Source organism: Dioszegia hungarica (genome assembly GCF_025882075.1).
Source record: "Dioszegia hungarica strain PDD-24b-2 chromosome Unknown MKK02contig_16, whole genome shotgun sequence".
NCBI classification, from domain to species: domain Eukaryota; kingdom Fungi; phylum Basidiomycota; class Tremellomycetes; order Tremellales; family Bulleribasidiaceae; genus Dioszegia; species Dioszegia hungarica.
The window spans coordinates 1,530,440-1,552,231 of NW_026515773.1; the positions used below are offsets into that span (position 1 = coordinate 1,530,440).

General features: G+C 58.0%; 8 protein-coding genes across 8 annotated transcripts; 3 read left to right on the forward strand and 5 right to left on the reverse strand.

The window, feature by feature from the left end:
- Nucleotides 1–568: 568 nt before the first annotated feature.
- Nucleotides 569–4,446, forward strand: MKK02DRAFT_38691 (sodium-potassium ATPase; the record flags this gene model as incomplete). The annotated part of the gene is made up of 12 exons (XM_053090230.1): nucleotides 569–792; nucleotides 843–1,085; nucleotides 1,141–1,212; nucleotides 1,259–1,346; nucleotides 1,395–1,526; nucleotides 1,574–1,772; nucleotides 1,815–2,423; nucleotides 2,469–2,581; nucleotides 2,629–3,491; nucleotides 3,543–3,932; nucleotides 3,990–4,269; nucleotides 4,321–4,446. 12 exons carry the CDS (start codon nucleotides 569–571, stop codon nucleotides 4,444–4,446), a joined length of 3,339 nt encoding a protein of 1,112 aa, XP_052943796.1.
- Nucleotides 4,447–4,644: 198 nt separating this feature from the next.
- MKK02DRAFT_34690 (major facilitator superfamily domain-containing protein) lies at nucleotides 4,645–6,665 on the reverse strand (the record flags this gene model as incomplete). Its single annotated transcript, XM_053088992.1, has 12 exons — nucleotides 4,645–4,712; nucleotides 4,763–4,932; nucleotides 4,988–5,032; nucleotides 5,070–5,165; nucleotides 5,233–5,559; nucleotides 5,581–5,635; nucleotides 5,679–5,893; nucleotides 5,929–5,995; nucleotides 6,048–6,180; nucleotides 6,217–6,325; nucleotides 6,378–6,490; nucleotides 6,537–6,665. 12 exons carry the CDS (start codon nucleotides 6,663–6,665, stop codon nucleotides 4,645–4,647), a joined length of 1,527 nt encoding a protein of 508 aa, XP_052943797.1.
- A 1,103-nt stretch (nucleotides 6,666–7,768) lies between these two features.
- On the reverse strand, nucleotides 7,769–8,982 carry MKK02DRAFT_17164 (glycosyl transferase; the record flags this gene model as incomplete). Its single annotated transcript, XM_053085744.1, has 2 exons — nucleotides 7,769–7,845; nucleotides 7,896–8,982. The coding sequence occupies 2 exons, from the start codon at nucleotides 8,980–8,982 to the stop codon at nucleotides 7,769–7,771; spliced, it is 1,164 nt and encodes a 387-aa protein (XP_052943798.1).
- Nucleotides 8,983–9,504: 522 nt separating this feature from the next.
- MKK02DRAFT_38694 (uncharacterized protein) lies at nucleotides 9,505–13,418 on the forward strand (the record flags this gene model as incomplete). Its single annotated transcript, XM_053090231.1, has 12 exons — nucleotides 9,505–9,734; nucleotides 9,789–10,031; nucleotides 10,085–10,156; nucleotides 10,203–10,290; nucleotides 10,339–10,470; nucleotides 10,514–10,712; nucleotides 10,756–11,364; nucleotides 11,411–11,523; nucleotides 11,572–12,434; nucleotides 12,497–12,886; nucleotides 12,940–13,039; nucleotides 13,293–13,418. The coding sequence occupies 12 exons, from the start codon at nucleotides 9,505–9,507 to the stop codon at nucleotides 13,416–13,418; spliced, it is 3,165 nt and encodes a 1,054-aa protein (XP_052943799.1).
- Nucleotides 13,419–14,010: 592 nt separating this feature from the next.
- Nucleotides 14,011–16,238, reverse strand: MKK02DRAFT_28743 (uncharacterized protein; the record flags this gene model as incomplete). Its single annotated transcript, XM_053087638.1, has 9 exons — nucleotides 14,011–14,024; nucleotides 14,081–14,343; nucleotides 14,394–14,767; nucleotides 14,814–14,996; nucleotides 15,047–15,544; nucleotides 15,591–15,656; nucleotides 15,705–15,773; nucleotides 15,821–15,985; nucleotides 16,050–16,238. The coding sequence occupies 9 exons, from the start codon at nucleotides 16,236–16,238 to the stop codon at nucleotides 14,011–14,013; spliced, it is 1,821 nt and encodes a 606-aa protein (XP_052943800.1).
- Nucleotides 16,239–16,459: 221 nt separating this feature from the next.
- Nucleotides 16,460–17,792, forward strand: MKK02DRAFT_38696 (uncharacterized protein; the record flags this gene model as incomplete). Its single annotated transcript, XM_053090232.1, has 3 exons — nucleotides 16,460–16,568; nucleotides 16,616–16,801; nucleotides 16,852–17,792. The coding sequence occupies 3 exons, from the start codon at nucleotides 16,460–16,462 to the stop codon at nucleotides 17,790–17,792; spliced, it is 1,236 nt and encodes a 411-aa protein (XP_052943801.1).
- Nucleotides 17,793–17,945: 153 nt separating this feature from the next.
- Nucleotides 17,946–19,331, reverse strand: MKK02DRAFT_38697 (putative mitochondrial genome maintenance protein; the record flags this gene model as incomplete). The annotated part of the gene is made up of 5 exons (XM_053090233.1): nucleotides 17,946–18,003; nucleotides 18,053–18,130; nucleotides 18,185–18,313; nucleotides 18,414–18,561; nucleotides 18,644–19,331. 5 exons carry the CDS (start codon nucleotides 19,329–19,331, stop codon nucleotides 17,946–17,948), a joined length of 1,101 nt encoding a protein of 366 aa, XP_052943802.1.
- A 419-nt stretch (nucleotides 19,332–19,750) lies between these two features.
- On the reverse strand, nucleotides 19,751–21,734 carry MKK02DRAFT_17648 (putative phosphoadenosine-phosphosulfate synthase bifunctional enzyme; the record flags this gene model as incomplete). Its single annotated transcript, XM_053085818.1, has 6 exons — nucleotides 19,751–19,788; nucleotides 19,833–20,406; nucleotides 20,453–20,698; nucleotides 20,742–21,429; nucleotides 21,483–21,565; nucleotides 21,621–21,734. The coding sequence occupies 6 exons, from the start codon at nucleotides 21,732–21,734 to the stop codon at nucleotides 19,751–19,753; spliced, it is 1,743 nt and encodes a 580-aa protein (XP_052943803.1).
- Nucleotides 21,735–21,792: the final 58 nt, after the last annotated feature.

Genomic DNA, 21,792 nt, shown 5'->3' on the forward strand with positions numbered 1-21,792 from the left:
CGACGGGAAGTCTTTGTCCTCGTATCCACCGACGCGTCCCCTTGCCCTCTAGGCTCTAGCCACCCTTTCCCGAGTCTACCGGTCGGTACTGCCACTATGGCCAATCACCCCAACCCTCAACGCGGGGAAAGGGTGATCTGGCTCTGTTCGAGGAGACGCGTTTCATATAGATGAAGGAGTTGCAAAGAGGGATGGGTGAGCGATTTATCGGTGATTGGCTATAGCTATTCTTGCAGCATGAGGGACAACAACAGCTCACTACAGGACTCACTGAGCTAACCTCCTCATCCCTCAAATCCACCCGGTCCGATCTGACGGTGGTCAACCGGACTTCAGAAATCCAATGATCTTCACAGGAGCCAGCCTGGTTGGAGTTGCCCATTTCGATGCGTGATTTTCTGGTTGGGCAGTTGGAGCTTGCGCAGAGCAAACTAGGGGACAACATGCAGAGGTATATAACTCACGCGAGCTCTTCTCTGCTCACCCATCCCCCTCGCCATCCGTCTCTGTGTTCAGCTCTCACTCACCTACCGACTGTGTCATAGCCCCCATCTCCCCTTCCCTCGCCATGTCCGCTACGCTTCGGTACGACACCCAGGCCGACCCCGAGAAGGTCACGCATTACAACCACGCTCGGCACGCGTCCTTTGCTATCCCTCGTACCATCACCATCCAGGATGATCAGTCTCCCTCGCAGGCGCGGGAGACGGAGCTCAGGCGTCAGAACTCGGTCTCGCTCGGTTCTGGGCCACAGCGACCCAACGCCGGTCCCAGGATTATCGGCGAGTTCAGGTATGTCTCCTTCTTCTTGTCGGATGCAATCACACAGGCTGACAAGCAAGGACTCTCTCCATCCACGTCACAGATTCCATCCACGGTCCCGGCGCCCCAATCAAGTCCAAGAAGGGCACCAACACCGTCAAGGAGCTGGCTGAGCTCGACTGGCACACCCTCTCGCAGAACGAGGTCCTCCAGCGTCTCAGCGCCAGCGGAACCAGCGGGCTGGATGCGGAGCAGGCTAAGCGGAGGTTGGCGACCAATGGGCTGAACGAGGTCAAGCCTCACAAGCCGAACGTTTTCTTGAAGTGAGTTTTTGCGCTCTCCGCCTCGCCCTTCACCGTTCATCGAGCTGACTGGCAGGTTCTTCTGGTACTTCTTTGGTGGTTTCGGTAGCATCCTCTTCATCGCGTCGATTCTCTGCTTCCTTGCCTGGTGAGCTCGACTTTGATCGACCTCTTTGACCGAGCTGATCAGCCAGGAAACCCCTTGGAGAGCCCAACCCGCAGGTCTCCAACCTTGCCCTTGCCGTTGTCATCTTGGTCGTCGTCTGCATCCAGGCGTCCTTCGTGAGTGCTCCGCTCTCCCCGCCTACTAGACCGTAGACTGACAAGCAGAATGCCTGGCAAGACTGGTCCACCGGCAGAGTTATGGCTTCCATCACCGGCATGCTTCCCTCGGATGTCCTTGTCGTTCGGGACGGGCAGCAGGTCCGCCTCCCTGCTCGGGAACTGGTCACTGGTGATATCGTGAGCCTGTTCCTTCTTCAAAGCAGGAAAGCTTTGCTGATCAGCAGGTCTGCGTCTCGCTCGGCAACAAACTCCCTGCCGACTTGCGCTTCATGGAAGTCTCGTCCGACCTCAAGCTGGACCGCTCTGTGCTCACGGGTGAAGCTGAGCCCATCTCTGCGACTATCGACTCGACCGACCCCAACATGCTCGAGACCAAGAACATCGGTCTCCAGGGTACTCTCTGTGTCAGCGGGTCCGGCAAGGGTAAGTCTCATCCTCCATCGCTTGAACTTGGCTGACGGTCAGGTATCGTCATCCAGACGGGCGGCAACACTGTCTTTGGTCGTATCGCCAAGCTCTCCTCCTCCGGCGCTCCCGCACGTACCACCCTCCAGGCCGAGATCTCCCGGTTCGTCGGTATCATCGTTGTCCTCGCCCTCTTCTTCGGCATCATCGTAACCGTCCTCTGGGGCGCATGGCTCAACCGGGAGCACTACGGCTTCATCACCTCCTCGGGCGCCGTCATCAACCTCGTCGCTGTCTGCGTGGCTTTTATCCCCGAGGGTATGCCTTCCGCGGTCACCATCTCGCTCTCGGTCGTCGCGAACCGGTTGGCCAAGAACAAGATCCTCTGCAAGACGCTCATGACGGTCGAAACGCTCGGCGCCGTCGACGTCCTCTGCTCCGACAAGACCGGTACCCTCACCAAGAACCAGATGACTGTCACCAATGCGGCCATCTTGGACGACGAGGTTTCGGCGCAGGAGGCTCGGGACCGGATCGTGCGCGGTGGCGATGCGGGCGAGGGGTGCAGGGAGCTTGCGGCGGTCGCTGGAATCTGCAACGCCGCGCTCTTTGATGAGAGCACCATGGACCAGCCGATCGGGTTGAGGCTCGTCAACGGGGATGCTACCGGTACGTCTCCCTTTCGTCGCTACGTGGACCCCAGCTGACCTTCAGACTCTGCTATCCTCCGCTTTGCCGAGTCGCTCCGGGCCGTCCGCGAGTCTCAGGCCGAGTGGACTGAGGAGTTCAAGGTCAACTTCAGCTCCAAGACCAAGTTCATGCTCAAGGTATAATATCTCCACCCTTCTTCAGCTTGAGCTGCGCTGACTCCCAGATGCTCCGCCCTGCCAAGAGCGACGCTCGTCCCGCTCCCATCTCCCCCTTTGACGACTTCTCTGCCGACTCTCACCTTCTTCTCTGCAAGGGTGCTCCCGATGTCCTCCTCAAGCGGTGCTCGCATGTCAACGACCCTAAAGGTGGCCCTCCTATCCCCCTCTCGCACGACATCCTCAACAAGCTCTCCCGCGTCCAGGAGTCTTGGGCCCGCAAGGGCCAGCGTGTCCTCCTCCTCGCCAAGCGCGTCATCACCCCCGACATGATCGAGGCCGGTACCTCCTTCGACGATGCCTCTTTTCCTGACCTCGTCAATCAAACCCTCAACCAAAACCTCACCGTCGTCGGTCTCGTCGGTCTCGTCGACCCCCCGCGGGACGATATCCCCGAGACCGTCCGTATCATGCGCGGTGCCGGTATTCGCTTCTTCATGGTCACTGGTGACTTTGCCACTACCGCTCTCGCCATCGCCGAGCAGTGCGGCATCATCTCGGACGCATCGCGCGTACACCGCCTTGGCGACCTGGACCGCAATGTCGAGGTCGACGTGGTGGAGAAGTACGACGTCTACGCGGAGGACGAGGTACCCATCACGTCCCTCGTCCTCTCGGGTCCAGACCTCATGGAAATGAACGAGGCGCAATGGGAGCAGGCGTGCCAGTATGTCGAGATTGTGTTTGCGCGGACCACACCCGAGCAAAAGTTGCGGATCGTCAAGGAGTTCCAGAGGCGCGGTGCTATTGTGGGCATGACGGGTGACGGTGTCAACGACGCTCCCAGTCTCAAGGCGGCCAATGTGGGTATTGCGATGGGCGGCGGGAGCGATGTAGCCATGGAAGCTGCCGACTTGGTCTTGCTCGAATCGTGAGCTCCCTCTCTCTTGTGCTGTCTTCCCGGAACCTAGCTGACGACCAGCTTCTCCTCCATTGCCGTCGCCGTCGAGTACGGTCGTCTCACCTTCGACAACCTCAAAAAGACCCTCCTCTACCTCCTCCCCGCCGGATCCTTCTCGGAGCTCATGCCAATCCTCCTCAACGTCCTCCTCGGTCTCCCGCAGGCTCTATCATCCATCCAGATGATTCTCATTTGCGTCGTCACCGACGTCCTCCCCGCCATCTCCATGTGCTTTGAGAAGCCCGAGGCCGGTCTCCTTCTCCGCAAGCCGAGAAATACCAAGACGGATCGATTGGTCGACTGGAAGCTCCTCCTCCACGCCTACTTCTTCTTGGGTATCTTGGAGAGTCTGTGCGCTATGGCCATGGCCTTCTGGTACCTCAACCGTCAGGGCTTCTTGTTCAGCGACCTGTAAGCTCTCTTTCTCTTTCTGCATCCTACGCCGCAAGGGTCCAAGCTGACATGTAGTGTTCTGGCTTATGGAGGTCTTCCCGACACATACGACCTCGACGCCTACGCCGAGGCGGTCTATGTCGCCCAGTCCGTCTACTTCTTCACCCTCGTCTTCATGCAATGGGGCAACCTCCTCTCCACCCGCACGCGCCGTCTCTCGCTCTTCCAGACCAACCCCTTCGGCTTCCACTCGGCCAACCGGAACGTCTGGATCCCCCCGGCGATGCTCGCCAGTGTTGGGTTCTTATTCTTCTTCTCATATGTTCCCTTCTTCCAAAACATCTTCTTGACCAGGGTGAGCACTTCCGCTTGACTGCCAAAAAAAGAGCACGGCTGATGGGTATAGGGCGTCCCGGTCGAGTACATCTTTATCCCCTTGGCGTTCGGGCTGGCGTTGATCTTCTTGGACGAGTCGCGCAAGTACTGCGTGAGGACGTATCCCAAGGGACTGGCGGCGAGGCTTGCGTGGTAAAGGTGTGGGGTGGCGAGAGAAGGGTCCAGGGAGCATAATAATTAGAAGGGGATATCAGTCTGACTTGGGCTAGTGCAATGTATACAATCTACAATCATCATTTATCGTTACAAGGCAGAGCCGCGAGATTATAGACCTCGAGAATTCCTTGCGGCTATCGTCCAAATTCACTTTGCGACTCTGAAAAGCTCGCAAACCTTATCTAATTTTCCCGACATCCTTTGCCAGCCCGACTTTTCTGAAGCCAATGTACGCACTGGCCGATACTATACTCATCAGCGCCAGCCTGAAGCGTGCGTGCTTGCCGAACACTTACCAACAAGACTAGCCCCAGCTCCGAACCAGAACCCTGCCCGACATCCCCGCAAGACGTCTCCTGCCTGCTGACCCACCTGACCGACTATAAGCGCTGTGATACAGATTCCCAGGGCTGATCCTAATGCTCCCGAGGTCTGGAAGAGTGCACCTGCGACCGACTGATCCTCTCTTGGTAACGTCAGTGGACTCATCGGCGGAGTGCAGGCTGGCTTCCGGAACTTACGCCTCGACCAGATTGGATATAAGGATGTTGCCCAATACAAAAGTGCTGCTGTCAGCCATTGCAGGGTCTACGGCTAGCTCACAGATCTATTCCCCACGGCAATAGCACCTGACCAGGGAACTCCATTGCCCAGTATGTCAGACCCACTGGCCAAGTGGCGTACAAGATCGAGCAGACGCTGTGGTCAGCGGACGCTCGATGGGGGATGTACCTAGTAAAGGCCGCGCCTAGAGTCATAAGATGACGTGCCGATACCCGGGGCGCGAGGTACATCACCGACATCTGCTCTGTCAGCTGCAGGTACGACGAGGATGTCTAGACGGCGGCCGAGCGGATGGACGCAATGGTGACTTACAGCGGCCAAAGCTCCCACAATGGTAGATGGCAATATGGCGATTGCGTTCTGGAGAGTGGTGAGTCCCTTGTAATTCTGGTAGAATATGGTCGATGTGTAGACCCAGCCCATGACTGATATAGACACAAGGAAGCAATTACCACACACAACGCTTATGAGTCCACTTTTACGGCTCAGGAGCGACATCTTGAGAATGGGTGGGGTGGACGCCGGGGTCCTGCGTTCTAGGCGTACGGACCACAGGACGAAAGCGAGCAGTACAAGGAGGGATGTGACCAGAAGAGCGGGGACGTCTGAATATCAGCATCAGGCCCGAGCGAGGCGAACCGAACTCACAAGGCGTTCGCCATCCTTTTGGGGCGAGACCAGAGTCTGCGAGACTAAAGGTGAAGAGGCACATTGCAGATGTGACCAAGGCACCGCCGACCCAATCGATGCGGGTGTCTTGATCGGTGCTTACGCGGACGTCGGACGGGATGACCACAATGGCGGCGACGAAGGTAATCACGCTCAGACCAGCCAGAAGAAAAAAGAGGTAAGACCATGCGCCCCTGCCGGTCAGTCCGAGTAGCGGGAGATCACCCACGGTCCGATGCTTCCCATTGCGCCACCAATGAAGTTCCCTACTGCCGATCCGACGGGACTGCCGAGACCTGTGCAGTAGGTCAGTACGTAGTCCTACGCTTCCGCTGGCCAGCCACTCACCAAACATCGAGAACACGATCGTTCGCGCAGGCTCCTGCTTGATTGTCGCGCCGATAAGACCAAATCCTGCTGGTATAGCAATAGAGTTGCCGATCCCCGATAGTGCTCGAGTGACACTTATAACCACTATATTCTCCCGGATCAGCCTCTCTCTACGATTGACCCTTACCTTAACGGCCCCGGTAATGATCGCAAAGACAGCGTATATCGCCAGACCGATCAGAAACATGCGCTTCCTACCCCATATGTCCGCCATCCGACCCGAGAAGAGTTTCCCGCTATGCCCGCAGTCAGCGATGCTCTGCTCCGCGAGCGGGCGTGTGGAAATACCAGGAGGAGGCGATGATATACGCGGATGACACCCATTGCGTCTCGATCTCTGGGATGTCAAGATCTCGAGCCATGAGCGGGATGAGCAATGTCGGCGCCGTGCTGCCCGCTGTCTGCCAAATCAGTCAAACATCCCAGAAAGACTAGCAGGGTACGTACTTCGACAAAGACGGTCATCATCAGAACAGTCGCCAGCACGATCATCCGAGCTTTCGGAAGAAGAGGACCGAGCGTTGCTCCATCCACAATCCCGAATGTCGCAATGGGTGCGGCTCCTTCGCTTATCATGGGCACCAGCTGTGGGGGCGATTCGACTGGCTCGTCGCTTGGCTTCGCCTCTGGATCCGGTGTGGGCTCTGGAAGTGAGGGCTCTCTTGCTCTGATACCGCCCAGCATGGCAAGCCGCAGGTCGAAGGGATGTGTTTTCTTGAGCAAAGCGCAAGGCGCGGGCGGCGAAAGTCGTTTAGCCGACGCAGTCACAGCAATTGACACGCAAAGAGAGTGAACCTGCTTTGCACGACGCCTCCGCTGCGACGCTGAAGCGCTGACGGAGGAGAGCGGCGGAGCGCCGGCCTAAGCGCGAAGCCGAGGCAAGTCGGTGAGCATGCGGCATAGCAGACTGTGTCAGCGCTGTGAGCGGTAATCTATTCATACGTTCACTGCTGGATCTGGATCTGGATCTGAGCGGCACGTGAGCGGCATGTGCGCGCCACTAGCGGCATGCACGTGCGAGATCAGAGGCATGAGGTAATTGGCAGCATGTGGACGTCCGGCGCGGGGGCCGAGCCTGGCCGAGCGGTCTTTCCCGAGTAGCCACCATTCAGGTCGTCTAGCTTTGGCGTGTATCGAGACTTATGAGCTCCGCCATCTCTCGCTGAAGTGTCCGCCACTATTCTCAGCGTTACTGATATATGTGTATCCCAAGAAATCCTAGTCGATTCAGTCTCAGAGCTTCTCAAACGGCCCAAACGCCCACATTCCTCATCACGGCACGCCTTTTTCCGCCACAGCATCGCTCAGGCCTCCGTCACGGCCGGTCACGGCAGTACTGTCTTTACACGTACGAGCTGCAGTCCGGTACTCGGTCTCGACCTCAAACCACCATCGTCATAATCTGCCCGTAGCTATGGTCAGAGTACTGTGGTCTCCCCTTATATCATGTCGCTAGCGAGGTCGACTCCATTGCCTTCGCCGGCTGCCCCAATCCGCGAGTACTTGCCACCATTGACCTTCTCCTCCCACGCCGAGACAAGGTCGCGAGTTGTACGATAGTAATGCTGTGATGGGTCGCGAGCAGGGGGATGATACGCCGCGTGGGAAACGTTGCGTCGGGGCAGCGCGCGGCGTCATTGTCCTCCGTGCGGTGCAGGGGTCGCTAATCACCTCGCCGTCTACTCGATCGGTCTCTCGCATCCTCCAGGTAGGAGGTAGGCGAAGCGTTCCGGCTGAGCTTTGACCAATCTCGGCGCTTCCATCTACCACCGTCAGCTCAACCTTCACTCTTCCTAACAGTGGTACTCACAGCGGTCTGCCTTCTCGCCTGATGCCCCTTCCACCTCGTCACCAGGTCCCACCATGTATACGCCTCTGGCAACATCCCAAATATATTATCTCCCTCGCATACCGCCTTTTGCAATCTCTCTGGCCTAAGCAGCGCCTTTGGATGATCCCCCAGCCGATCATTATGGCTATACGCCTTCATCTTCCACTGAAACTCGCTGATCCTGGCGAAGCAGAAGGAGCAGTGTACGCCGGCGGAAGTAATGTAGTCTTCGGTAGACTTGGACGAGTGCTTGTAGTATGACGACTTGGGGTTCCAGGTGTGGATCTGGATATGCCATGAGTCGAGGTCGCCGGATATCCATTCGAAGGAGTAGACGTAGGGGATGAGTTGCAGGTGGAGGACAGGAGGGAGGGAGCAGCTTTTGACGAGACGGAGGGTATGGTCGTATGGGATCTCGTCCACGTCCGCGACGAGGACGAGGACCTCTTCGGGCTTGGCGCCGGAGGTACGGTAAAGGTCGTTGATGATGTCCGTCATGTATCCCCGTTGCTGCGTCTCAATGGCAAAATCACCAGGACGGAACGAGAAGCCCGCCGTATCGGACCCCTCGAACGTCGCATAGTGGATCTTGTCACTGAAGCGCGCGTACCGCTGTGCGTTCTCCTTGTAGTGCAGCGACTTGGGCTGGCCAGAGTATGTGACGGTGCTTTCGAGGATGATGTATTGGTCGACGACGTCGTACAGCTCCGCCAAGTGGATCTCGAGCATGTCCAGCTCATGCGAGAAGATGATGGCGTCCCAGAGCTGTACGGGTTTGGTCCGAGGAGTGGAATGATGGATCCGGCAGATATAGTCGGGGGATTGGGAGGAGAAGAGCTCGGCGGACGCGAGGTTGATGATGGGTGCGGAAGGGTAGATGAGGGTATCCCAGAGTGGACGGGTGGCGTAGGAGAGGGTGGTACGGAAGGCGTATGGGTGGAGGAAGGCGAGAAGGAGGAGGAAGAGTAGGGTTCCGCCGGGGACGAGGATGAGCCAGCGACGAAGGCGGCTGCGACTGAGGTTGAGACCTCGACCGATTCGAGGCTTTCTGGTTGGGGACATGGCTGACGCGCCTTCGCCCCCTATCCGATGCGTGGGGCTAGCTACGAGTCGGGTGTAGATGGGCATCAGACATGGGGCAACGTGCGACATGAAGACGGCTCGAGGAATGTGGTGCAAAGTCCAAAATCCGGCGAATCATGTCGGATCCGGAATGTAATTAATAAAAGCTCTTGTTTCCGGTGCTCCTGGTGCGACTTTAGGCGGTCTTTAGCTCAGTGGAGCTGCATCTGCTCAACACTACAGTATCCTCCTGCATGTTCTGAGCTTGATCGTAATCTTATCCCCAACGGTCTCCGTGCGTGGAGGCTTCGACTGCCTCGTGTCGACATGCGGACTCGCTGGATTGCTCGAGATCTGCAGGACAAATGCTGACAGCGCTGATTATCCTGTCGCTGTATCAAGTGGCTGACGATAAGCAATTCACTGCTCAGACCATCCATCCTAGCTTTCCTCAGTCTTACCTAGACAGGCCGGCTCATCATCGCCTACTAACTGATCCCAGCGCGTCCGCAGGCTCTCGCTATGTCTCCAGTCCACCGATCTGACACCCAGCCCGATCCCGAGGAGAACCGCTCCAGACCACGTCTCCCAGCGCGACAGCTCTCCCTCTCGTCCGGGCCCGCCGACAAGCCCTTCAGTCGCCGCAGTCTATCACCTGCGCGGGAGTTGGAGCTCAGGCGTCAGCACTCCCTAGTTTTCAGCGCGGGACCGCGGCGCGCCAATCTCGGTCCCAAGATCATCGGCGACTTCAGGTAAGCCATTTCTCCTCAGTCTCATTCCTTCTGCGCGGTAAGCTGACACGTAAGGACTATCCACGCACACGTCGCAGACTTGGTTCATCGTCCAGAGTCTCCTGTACACGCCGTGAAGGGCAGCAGCCACATCAAGGAGCTAGCGGATCTCGACTGGCATACGCTCTCGCAGAGTGAGGTCTTGCAGCGCCTAAGTACCAGCGCGACAGATGGACTGGACACCGGGCAGGCAAAGCGGAGATTAGCAGCGGATGGGCCTAACGAGATCAAGCCACACAAATCCAATGTCTTCCTGAAGTGAGTCCCTCTTGTCAAGATTCGTGTGCATCGTTCGTAAGCTTATCCCCTAGGATCTTCTTCTACTTCGCCGGCGGCTTTGGTAGTATACTCATCACCGCTTGCATCCTATGCTTCATTGCCTGGTGAGGTCGTTCCCGCTTTGCGGTCCTTACCAAGCTGACTGTATAGGAGACCCCTCGGCGAGCCTGATCCGCCCTTGGACAATCTCGCGCTGGCTGTCGTACTCATTATCGTTGTCTGCGTTCAAGCTGGCTTTGTGAATCTTCCCCTATCGCATTCACGGGCTAGAAGCGCTGACGGCCAGAATGCTTGGCAAGATTGGTCGACCAGTCGAGTCATGGCGTCCATCACCGGTATGCTCCCTTCCGAAGTCCTTGTCATTCGAGATGGGAATGAGATGCGTCTCGCTGCTCGAGATCTGGTCACTGGCGATATTGTAGGTGTTCCTTTCCCTCAAACAGGACGTCGCTGACACCTAGGTCTGCATTTCCCTCGGTAACAAACTCCCGGCCGATCTCCGCTTCATCGCTACCTCCTCTGATCTCAAGCTCGACCGGTCGGTCCTCACTGGCGAGTCGGAGCCGGTCGCGGGTACTCTCAATTCCACCGACGCAAACATGCTCGAGACCAAAAACATCGGTCTTCAGGGCACTCTCTGCGTCGGCGGCTCCGGAAGAGGTGTGTCTTACTTTTGCGACGACAAGGGCGAGCTGATAAGCAGGTGTGGTGATCCAGACCGGACGTCATACCATCTTTGGCCGAATCGCCAAGCTGTCATCTACCGGTGCCCCCGTCCGCACCACTCTCCAGGCAGAGATCGCCCGATTTGTCCGCATCGTCGTTGTCTTTGCTCTCTCCTTCGGTCTCATCGTCACTGTCCTTTGGGCCGCATGGCTGAACAAACAACACTACGGCTTCATCACCTCCTCAGGCGCCGTGACCAATCTGGTCGCCGTTTGCGTGGCGTTTATACCCGAGGGAATGCCATCAGCCGTCACTATCTCGCTATCGGTCGTCGCCAGCCGCTTGGCAAAGAACAAGATTCTCTGCAAAACCCTCATGACCGTCGAGACGCTCGGCGCGGCCGATATCCTCTGCGCGGACAAGACGGGGACCCTCACCAAGAATCAGATGACGGTCGCTAGCGCGGCGATCCTGAACGAAGAGATGTCGCCGCAGGAAGCTGGGGACAGGATTGGTCGCGGAGGAAATGAGGGACAGGGATGCAAGGAGCTCGCTGCGGTGGCGGGGATATGTAACGCTGCGGTTTTTGACGACAGCACGTCAGACCAGCCTATCGAGTCGAGGCTCATTGACGGCGATGCTACTGGTGAGTTATCCTTGCCGCTTCGAAGTGGGATTGAGCTGATATATAGATTCTGCCATCCTGCGCTGGGCCGAGTCGCTACATCCTCTTCGCGACTGCCAGGCCGAGTGGAGCGAAGTCTTCAATATCGATTTCAACTCAAAGACCAAGTTCATGCTCAAAGTAAGTGACAGTTACAGCTTTCACGTCCAGAATCAGGCTGATTGTCAGATCCTCCGACCTGCTCTGGCTGACGCCCTTCCTGTCCCTATCTCGCCCTTCGATGATTTCACCGCCGCCTCGCTCCTCCTCCTCTGCATAGGCGCGCCAGACGTCCTCCTCCCGCGCTGCTCATATGTCAATGACCCCAAAGGCGGTCCTCCCCTCCCCCTCACACCCGACATCCTCAACGAGCTGTCTCGCGTACAGGACTCCTGGGCACGGAAGGGTCAGCGCGTCCTCCTCCTCGCCAAGCGTGTTCTTACGCCCGGCATGATTCCCGCCGGCGTCATCTTTGATGATCCCGCCTTTCTCGACCTAGTCGACCAGCACCTTCATCAGAACCTTACTGTCGTCGGAATGGTCAGTTTCTACGATCCTCCCCGAGATGATATCCCGGAGACGGTCCGGATCATGCGCGGCGCCGGTATCCGCTTCTTCATGGTCACCGGCGACTTTGCTACCACCGCCTTGGCTATCGCGGAGCAATGCGGCGTCATATCGGATGCTTCACGCGTACATCGGCTCGGCGACCTGGATCGGAATGCTCAGATGGGATCTGTGGAGAAGTACGACGTCTACGCGGAGAACGAGGTGCCTATCACGTCTCTCGTGCTGTCGGGCCCGGATCTCCAGCAGATGAATGAGGCTCAGTGGGAGCAGGCGTGTCAATACGTAGAGATTGTCTTTGCGCGGACGATGCCAGAGCAGAAGCTGCGAATCGTCAAGGAATTCCAGAGGCGGGGCGCGATTGTAGGGATGACTGGAGATGGGGTGAACGATGCACCGAGTCTCAAGGCGGCGAATGTCGGTATTGCGATGGGTGGCGGGAGCGATGTGGCGATGGAAGCTGCGGATCTTGTCTTGCTCGATCCGTGAGTTGTCTTACTCTGCCGACTGTTCTATCTCTGCCCCTATGCTGGTAGCTGACGTGCAGCTTCTCTTCTATAGTCGTCGCGGTCGAATACGGCCGCTTGACCTTCGACAATCTCAAAAAGACCGTCCTGTACCTACTCTCCGCTGGATGCTTCTCGGAACTCATCCCGATCCTACTGAGCGTCATCCTGGGGGTTCCGCAAGCACTCTCGTCAATCCAAATGATTCTCATCTGCGTCGTCACCGATGTCCTCCCTGCCATCTCGATGTGTTTCGAGAAGGCCGAGGCGGGACTGCTGCTCCGCAAGCCTAGGAATACCAAGACGGACCGGCTGGTAGACTGGAAGCTGCTCCTACACGCGTACGTCTTCTTGGGGCTGCTGGAGAGTCTGTGCGCAGCATCCATGGCGTTCTGGTATCTCAATCGCGAGGGCTTCTTATTCCGAGACATGTAAGCTCTTCCCCACTCTTTCTGTGTTTCTGTCTTGAGGGATCTAGCTGAAGTCTCGGTGTACTCTCATATGGCGACTTGCCCGAATCGTACAATCTCGACGCATACGCCGAAGCCGTCCGCGTCGCCCAGTCCACCTACTTCTTCACCCTCGTCTTGATGCAGTGGGGCAATCTGCTTTCGACCCGGACCCGACGCCATTTCATATTTCAGACCAACCCGTTCGACTTTCGATCGGCCGAGCGGAGTAATATCTGGACATGCTTGCGAGCGTTGGATTCTTGTTCCTCTTCTCCTATGTCCCATTCTTGCAGCGAGCCTTTCAAACGAGAGTGAGTGTTTCACCTGCGCGGAGATGGAGGCTGGGGGGGCGAAGCTGGACGTGGGAATTGGCTGACGAGCACAGGGCGTACCGGTCGAGTTCATCTTCCTCCCTTTGGCGTTCGCTGTCGTTATGATCTTCCTGGATGAGGCGCGCAAGTACCGCATCAGGTCGAACCCGAAGGGGTTGCTCGCGAGGATAGCTTGGTGATGAGAGGAAATGGTATTGTGTAGAGGACATGATGGTAATGTCGACATCTGAGCTAGTACAATGAATGGTCCTACTATTTGGCAAGCACCCGCTAGCATTCGGCAAGGTTGATCCTCCGAGTGAACTCACTGCAATTGTCACTCTGCATAGTGTCTCGATCTACTTGTATGCTGTCAGTGCATGTAGTGCACAAAGTTGGCACAATCGTCCAGCCGTCCGTGATGGCGACCTATAGGGAAGGCTTTCTATGAGTCCGCCTTCTCACTCATACAATCAAGCGGATCAAGTAGTAAAGGCGGATTCCAGGCCTCAACTTTGGTCGTTCTTCCACCGATCGAAGTGACTCTTGTGACGCGCCTAGGGATCAAGAGCGCTGCATGGCCAACATTTTCATTACCGCTGGTTACTGATTACCCATCATCCAAGTCGACACCATTCGTCTTGGCTCGTGTACAATAGCTTCTTCTCGCTCTTTGCCCTCCCTCCTTCCTGCCCTGGCCCAGCCGTCCGTTCCCGTCATCGCCCAGAGTACCAAAACAACCCAGGACCACACCGTATGCCCTCACTAACCTCGTTTCTCCAGCCAGACATACTAGATCTCCGCCCCTATCTGGTCAGCTACCACCCGAACTCGTGATTCTCATCCGCAAGGTTCAACTCACACTGCATCCTCTTGTTCTCCTGCACCGGCGTCTCCCCGTCGTCCGCAAACGGATCGTCATCCAACAAACTCTTGTACTGCTGCGGCTGAGCAGGCGCCGCACGCCTCTGCGGCTGCTGCTGCGGCTGAGACATGCTCTGTCGGCGAGACTGCGAGCGGCTGCTCGAGGGGACATGCGACTGGCGCCTGGACTGGGTGGACCGGCGGTATTCCTCGTCCGAGGAGTCATAGTCAACATTGCTGTCTGAGAAGTCCGAGAGGTTCCTGCTTGGATCAGCTGCGCTCCCGATCACCAGTTGGCTTGGTCAACTCACCCGCCACCATAACTCCCCCTGTCCGAATCGGGGCTGAGCGGCCTCGGCAGCCCCTTGCCACCTCCACCTCCACCGCCACTCCCGCCTCCCGACCCAAAGTCCAGATCGGCCAGATCCTTGCCGTACCCCGACCCACCCCCACTCCCGTACGCCTGCTCATACCGGGTCGGCTTGCCCTTCTCGCGCCTCTGCTGCTCGCGCGCCGACTCGCGCTTCTGCCTCTCTTGCATCTTTTGCATCTCGTTTCCACGCAGAGCTTCGAGCCGCTGTGCCTCCATACGGCGGGTGAGGGCGTCCATCTCCTTCTCGGCGTTGGCCTTCTTGCCGTCGCTTTCGTTCTCCGAGTCAGAGTCGAGCGCGGCGGGCTTGGAGAGCTGACGATCAGCGCAGCCTTAGTGCAAGGGGGAAGTGCGAACATACCTTGTCGTACATCTGGATAGCCTCGACGACCCGCTCGTTCGCCTCAAGCAGCGTACCGACGAGCTCCTCGTCGTTCACAACCTGGACATATCGGATGACAGTACGGCGGGCAGCCTTTGCCTTGTCGAGATTGTCCTGGACTCGAGGGCTCTCGACCAAGTTCTCGTGCTCTCGATTCAGGTGCTACGGGATCAGCTTGTAATCATCTGTTATACGTGATTGTAGTAGCTCACCCTCATCGAGTTGACCAAGTTATTAGCGGCCTGCAGCGCCGTCGCCACGCTGACCATGATGTTCGGCTTCTCCTTTTGCAGGTCGAACTTGGGCTTCGGCTTCGGCTTGGCCGCCGGACCCCCCTTCTTCTGGTTCTCCTTCATGACCCGCCTTCGCTCCGCCTCTTCCGCCGCGTCCTTCTGCCGCCGCATCTCCAAAGCAGCCATGTCGGCCTTGCGCTTCATCTCGCGCTCGCGGCGCTCGAGCTCAGCCTCCCGCTGCTCAATGAGAATCTGGCGGTCTCGGGCTGCCCGACGCGCCTCAGCGTCCGCCTTGGCGGCTGCGAGGTCCGAGTAGTTGTTTCCGCCCGCGCGGGCGCCAGCGGATGGCTCCCACTTGTGGCCGTAGATATCGTCAATGTCGCCAAAGGCGTGCCGGGAGCGAGGGGCGGCCGAGGTGGGCGAGGCGGGAGTGGAGGCGTATCCGGAAGAGGTGTTGGAGACGGGTGCCACTGAGCCCTACTGAGTCAGCTAGGATCATCCACTTGGGTCACGGCGAGCTTACCCTTCGGACAGGCTGACCGCTGTACTGGCCATACATCCGCTGGATATGCGCCATCCGACTCTCGCCCTGATGATCAGCTCATGCCAATCTGCCCTTCCAGAACAGTTGACACACCGCATACTGGATAGACCAAGCGTGAAAGACGAGCATAAGCCTCTTCTTGACTTTCGGGTCGAGCAGGGTCTGCACGTCAGCGCAATACCCTCGTCATTCTCTTAGCCCCGACTCACATCAGTAGCCATCTCCTTGAGCCTTTCGACGATCTGCGGGTTGGCCCAGTTGAGCTGGAAACCTTTCGAGGCGTTCTCGGTCAGTGCTCGAAGAAGCACAAGGGCGCGGATCTGACGGTGGACGTTTCCGTACTTGAGCTTCTTGCGGATCGCCCTAGATGCTTCCTGGGGTAATCAGCTGACTTTTCCTTCTATATCGGTCTAGGTCAGTCCTAAGAAGGTAGCTGACCTGTGTTCCGATAGCTCCCTGGATATTGACACTCTCCACGAGCTCGGGGATGCCATCCAGACTGAGCTCATCGTATCTATCCCCCGAGAGCACCTCGATCCAGTCTGTGACGGAAGTATGGGGCTTGCCTTCCTCGAGCTTGTTGAGGAAGGCCATGCCTGATTTGATGTAGTTGCCTGCGTGCGACATCTTGGGCGAGTGTACAGTATGTTTGTATGAGTGGGATGTATAGACGATAGCTATAGATAGGGGCTCAGCGGGGAAGGGGCAAGCAGGCAGGGAAGGTGCGGTACGTCATCTGGATCTCGCTAGCCGGATTACACACATGACGTGGCATTTCCATGTTGACGCGACTCCATGGTCCAGAGCCTGCAGAGCTTCGTGACTTTGATACTTGACCTCTATCTACGATGGCTGCTAATGAGAGAATACGCGGACTACAAGTATACAGACCCATCATATACGGCTCACACGCTCGACTACTCACAGAGCAAGAAAAAGAATTAGCTCCAGCGGGCCGTACGTTCCCCTTGTCACCCTCAATTACAGCTCGAGCTAACCATCAGACACCCACAGATGGACCGTCTTCCTCACGTCTGCCACATCCCCACCGCCAGAGATACCCCCTTCATCCAATGTCGCGCCGCCTGAGACGGACATGGACTACCTTCCAGGCGGGGCGGATGATTTGAGCTACTTGATCAAGAAGGTCACGTTTAGGTTACATGAAACGTATACGAACCCCGCGCGAGGTGAGCTAGCAGGTCGTGTCGGACCCATGAGGCTTCTAGCTGACACACAGTCTTCGACAAGCCGCCCTTCAAGGTCACAGAGACAGGATGGGGTGAATTCACCGTCACTATCCGGGTCCAATTCGTCCCCGAATCAGGCGAGAAGCCTATGAACCTCGCACACCCCATCAAGCTACATCACTGGGGTCCACCCATCGAAGCTTCGCCCGTCGTCGCTCCCCCAGCTCCAGAAACGCAACCGAGCGAGGCTGGACCCTCCGAAGCGGCGGCTCCGACACCATCACCACTCCCGGCGGGTTCCGTACCGTCAATACCTACCATCAACGAGCCGGAAAGCGCCGTCCCCGCTCCTGCCGCCGGGGACGGGGACGGTATGGTCGTCGACCCCTCTCCCTCTGTTCCCCCACCTTCCGTCGCACCCATAACGGAAGACCCCTCCACACCCCTCCAGGCGACAGTCGTCGCCGCTACCACCCCTATCTCCATCGCGGCGCGCTACCCCGTCCATTCATGGCAATACGACGAACTCGTCTTTTCCGACCCCTCCGCCGCATTCCTTTCCCTGCTCAACGAGCATCCCCCGTCCGCCCTTCCCCCGCGAAACCGGCGCGCCCGGGACCAGCGAGAAGAGTTTGATATCCGGAAAGGCAAGAAGGGGCGCAAGAGCGTCAATGGCGGTCCCCTCGCTGTAGACGGAGGAAGCAGGACGCTCGGACCGACGCCCAGTCACAGTCGGGAGCCCACGGCGGCCTCAACGTCAGGCGAGGCGGTGACGGGTTTGGCGGCGCTGGCGAAGGAGGGAATTCCGGGAGAGGCGGGATCGGCGGATGTACCGCTCGAGTTCTCGCAGGAGATGGAGAAGGGGGAATGGAATCGGCTGAACGAGGCGAGGATACGGATAGTGGAGGAGATGGATAATTGGAGGGTGAAGTTGATTGCGCAGGAGAAGGAATTGGCCAAGGTCAAGGAGGAGATGAGGGCGGTGACATAGGTCAAAGGAGGGTTTCTTGCGTGAAGGGCGTGAAGGGCTGTATGTACATAGATTGGGCTGAGCAGATAGTGTGTTGTATATTCTATGGTCGATACAAGCGCCGAGATGGTGACCCTAACCCAAGTCCAGCCCCAGTGCAAGATCAAGATCCCCCTATCCCTCCTTGTACGGATAGTCGAACTTTGCGTCCTTCTTCCTCCACATCTTCTTCCTTGAGGCATCAGCTATTGCCAAGCCACGCTCGCAGTCCAAAAACTCACTTCCGCCTATTGACCATATGCTCCGTGAACACCTCGACGCAGTACTTGGCCTTGAACTCGCGAATGAATCTGGGGTCCCTGTCCTGTCAGCTATCGCTCTGCCTCCACACCCAACAGCGGCTGCTAGCTCACCATAATTCGCTCGCAATCCCCAAGTCTTTGCAGCACCGCATCAGAGCGTTACTCTTGCACGCCTCGGTAGCGGTCGGGATGCCTGAAGGATCAAAGTACTCTTGTTCGCCTCGGGCAACAGAGACGAGTCTTGATGATCAGCTTAATCTCCGCACGCGTGACTATCATCGTACAGGTCAGACTACCTGAAGCAGACGTCAGAAATCAGGAGGCAGACAGAAAGACCTACCGTCCCAGCGCAATCAATCCCCATTCCCTGCTGACGATCCTCGGACCGACATTCGTTTCTCCTCTCGGCGCCAAACCCCATCCGCCTGGCCCAAACGCCATGTTCAATGTCCGCCTATACTTGATCTCAGGAAGGTATAGCAGCCCATCTATCGGATCAGCACATCCCCTTCTCCAGTCCAGTTCCCAAGTCTACCCAGACCCGGTGTCATTCGACAAATCTAGACGTACCAGGCTTCACCTCCACATCCTTCGGATCCAACCCCTTCAACAGCGCGTCCCCCACTTCTTTAGGGAACGGCCGTTGCCCCAGCCCCGCATAGCTCGTACTCCAATCTTGCTCCCCTTCGCCCATGATCCCACCTGCGGGCGCTTCGCCCATAATGTCCGGCTGTCGAGATGCTACGATCGGGAGTGTGGAGGGACCGACGGGGAGGGCGGAGAGTGGAGGGGACGGAGTAGGCTGTTCCGCTGATGGTGCTGGTGCTGGTGCAGATGTACGGGCACGGCGTACGACGGCAGGGGAAGAAGGGGGAGGGGCGAGGGCTGCATAGTCATCTATACCGGCCGACACGTCCGGAAGAGAATAGTCATCTTCTACCCCATCGAAGAGATCGAAGGATGCGTCTACTACTGGTGCAGGTGCGGCGGCCATAGGAGCAGGAGCAGGAGCGCGAGTTGTTGCGGCCCGAGATGGGGCAGCGGCGGATGCCCGGACAGGCCGAAGGGAAGGGGCGGCGGTGGGTACTTTGCGGGTGTACGGCCGGGCGGGGACTGCGGCCCCTTTTGGCGCAGCGGCGGCGGCGGGAGCAGCGGCAGCAGCAGCAGCAGCAGCGAAGCGGGGTAGGGAGGTGCTCAGTGTCCGGGGGGCAGGGAGGTGGGGGATCGAGACCGCTCGTTTGAACGTAGCGGAACGCATTTTAGCTGCGATATGGGCGATGCGAGGGTGATATGAGGAAGTGGCGGACCTCTTATATGCCTAGCTAGCAAATTTGCTAGGCGGAAGACGAAGTGATTGGGAAGGTGAAGCTATGGAGGATGTGAGTGAAGGGGTGAAGGCAAAAGATGGAGGCCGGTCGTTGTGGATCTGACGCACGGAGAGAGTTGGGTGGCAAATTCAGGCGGAGCCGATCAAAGCGGAAGTGGCACCTGCTACATAGTTCGATACAAGAGGGGATGAAGCAGCTGTACAACTGTACTGTACATGGTTAGTGACAGTGATAAGAGCTGAGATTGCCTGGAAGAGAAAGAATCCGAAGACTAGGCAAAGTGCATATAGCAAGGGGAATCTAGAGGGTCTACAAATCACTCATCGCACGCCGTCCACAGACACCCCGCTTACAGCAAGCTCTGCGCCTCGAGAATCATGATGATAGCTGATCGTCAGCCCTGTCCCAACGATGATACAAGATAGACTTACAGTGGACGATCTCCGGTACAGTATCCTCCCTGAGATCACAAACCAGATCCGCGTCCGTGGGCTCCTCGTACTTCTCATCCACACCCGTCAAGCCCTTAATCTCGCCGTTCCTCGCGCGCTTGTACAGCCCGCGCCTGTCGACCTTCTCACACCACTCGAGCGGCGTCGCCACGTGCACCAAGAAGAAGTTGCCTCCCTGGCCCGCAATCTGCTCGCGCATGGCCTTGCGAGAGCGGGTGTACGGCGCGGTCGGGGCGGCAATGACGGCAGCGCCGGCCTTGGTGAGTTCCGAAGCGACAAACCCGATCCGGAGGAGATTGACGTGCTTCTCTTCGGGAGTGGGGTGGACCTCGATCTCGGTAGAGAGGTCGTGCCTGAGCTCTTCGCCGAGGAGGAGGGAGACGGACCGCTGGCCTTGTTGCTGCAGAGTGACCTGGAGAGCGCGGGCGATGGTGTCTTTACCAGAGTTGTGGAGGCCGGTAAGGAGGATGGTGAAGCCCTGCTTGGGACGAGGAGGGTAGGATTCGCGCAGGACCTTGACGACGCCAGTGTAGGAGAACCAGTCGGGGATGGCCTGGTCGTCAGCACTGCAATCCGATTCTCAACCTCGACAGACTCACAGCACCAGTCCTGAGCCGCTTGCGGAGCTCAGTCCCGCTAATGTCCGCCGTAGGTGTCCCCTTGGCCACCTCGTCCACCGGCTGATACTCGTCCGTGCCCGGGAGGTAGGTCATGGCCTGGAAGGGGACCATCTCGATATGCAGCTCGTCCTTGTACTGAGCGACGAGCTCCTGCGCGTCGTAAGGGCCGTAGAAGTCCTTGCCCTGCGAGTTCTTCCCGGGTCCGGCGTGGTCACGACCGACAATCTGGCTGTCAGCTTCACCAACAGGAAAAGTATGCTGTACTCACAAAGTGGGTCGCGCCGAAGTTCTTGCGGATAATCGCGTGCCAGAGCGCCTCCCTTGGCCCCGCCATCCTCATAGCGAGGGGCAAGAGCGCGAGATGCGCCATCCCCTCTGGGTAGCCCGGCATCAACGCCTGATACGCCCTGACCCTAGTGTAGTGGTCGACATCTCCCGGCTTCGTCAAACCCACTACCGGGTGAATGAGGACATTCGCCCTCCTCTGCCTCGCCGCGCGAACCGTCAACTCGCGGTGCGCCCGGTGCATCGGGTTCCTGGTCTGGAACGCGACAACCTTCCTCCATGCGACCTTCTGGAAGTGCGCGCGGAGCTCGGCGGGCGTGTAGCGGAGAGCGACGTAGTCGTAGTGCGTAGGCGCCTTGATGGCTTGGACGGAACCGCCAACGTAGAATTCGTGTGTCGAGTTCCGGAGGTAGGTGACGGCGGGGTGAGCGGGGTCGTCCGCGCCCATGACGGCCTCAGCCTCGGCAGCCTTATCGGGCGAGTAGATGTCAGAGACGGTAAGGATGGCGAGAGCCGACTCGTCACGCGGATCACGGAGGGCGATGCGGGCGCCGGGGGCGATAGAGAGGGCGTCGATGGAGGACTGGGAGACGTCGAGGGTAATGGGCATGGGGAAGAGGGTGCCTTGGCGCTGGCCGTCGACTTTGGCGAGACGGAGAGTGTCACGGACCCTGCATTGTCAGCTTTTCCTCCAGAACACTTCTCCTCCGCCGACAGAACGTACGAAAGGTAGTCGGCCTCGTTCATGAATCCCTCAAGAGGGGAGAAACCACCGTTCATGATGAGCTCAAGATCGCAGAGTTGACGCTGAGTATGTCAGCCCGAGTTCGGGTGTAGACTGGAGCCTGGAGAGGCAGCTCACCTCGGTCAAGAAGATGTCCTTGAGCGACCTGGCCTCCTCGTTGAGCTGGTCATGCAGGTGGGCATCTCGCACGAGAAGATCCTTGAGCTGGCCGCCGTGGGGTGCGTTGGACATTGTTGATGTGTGTAGAAGAGGGTCGAGGTGTGATGTAATGGGAGCGATGTGGCTTCAA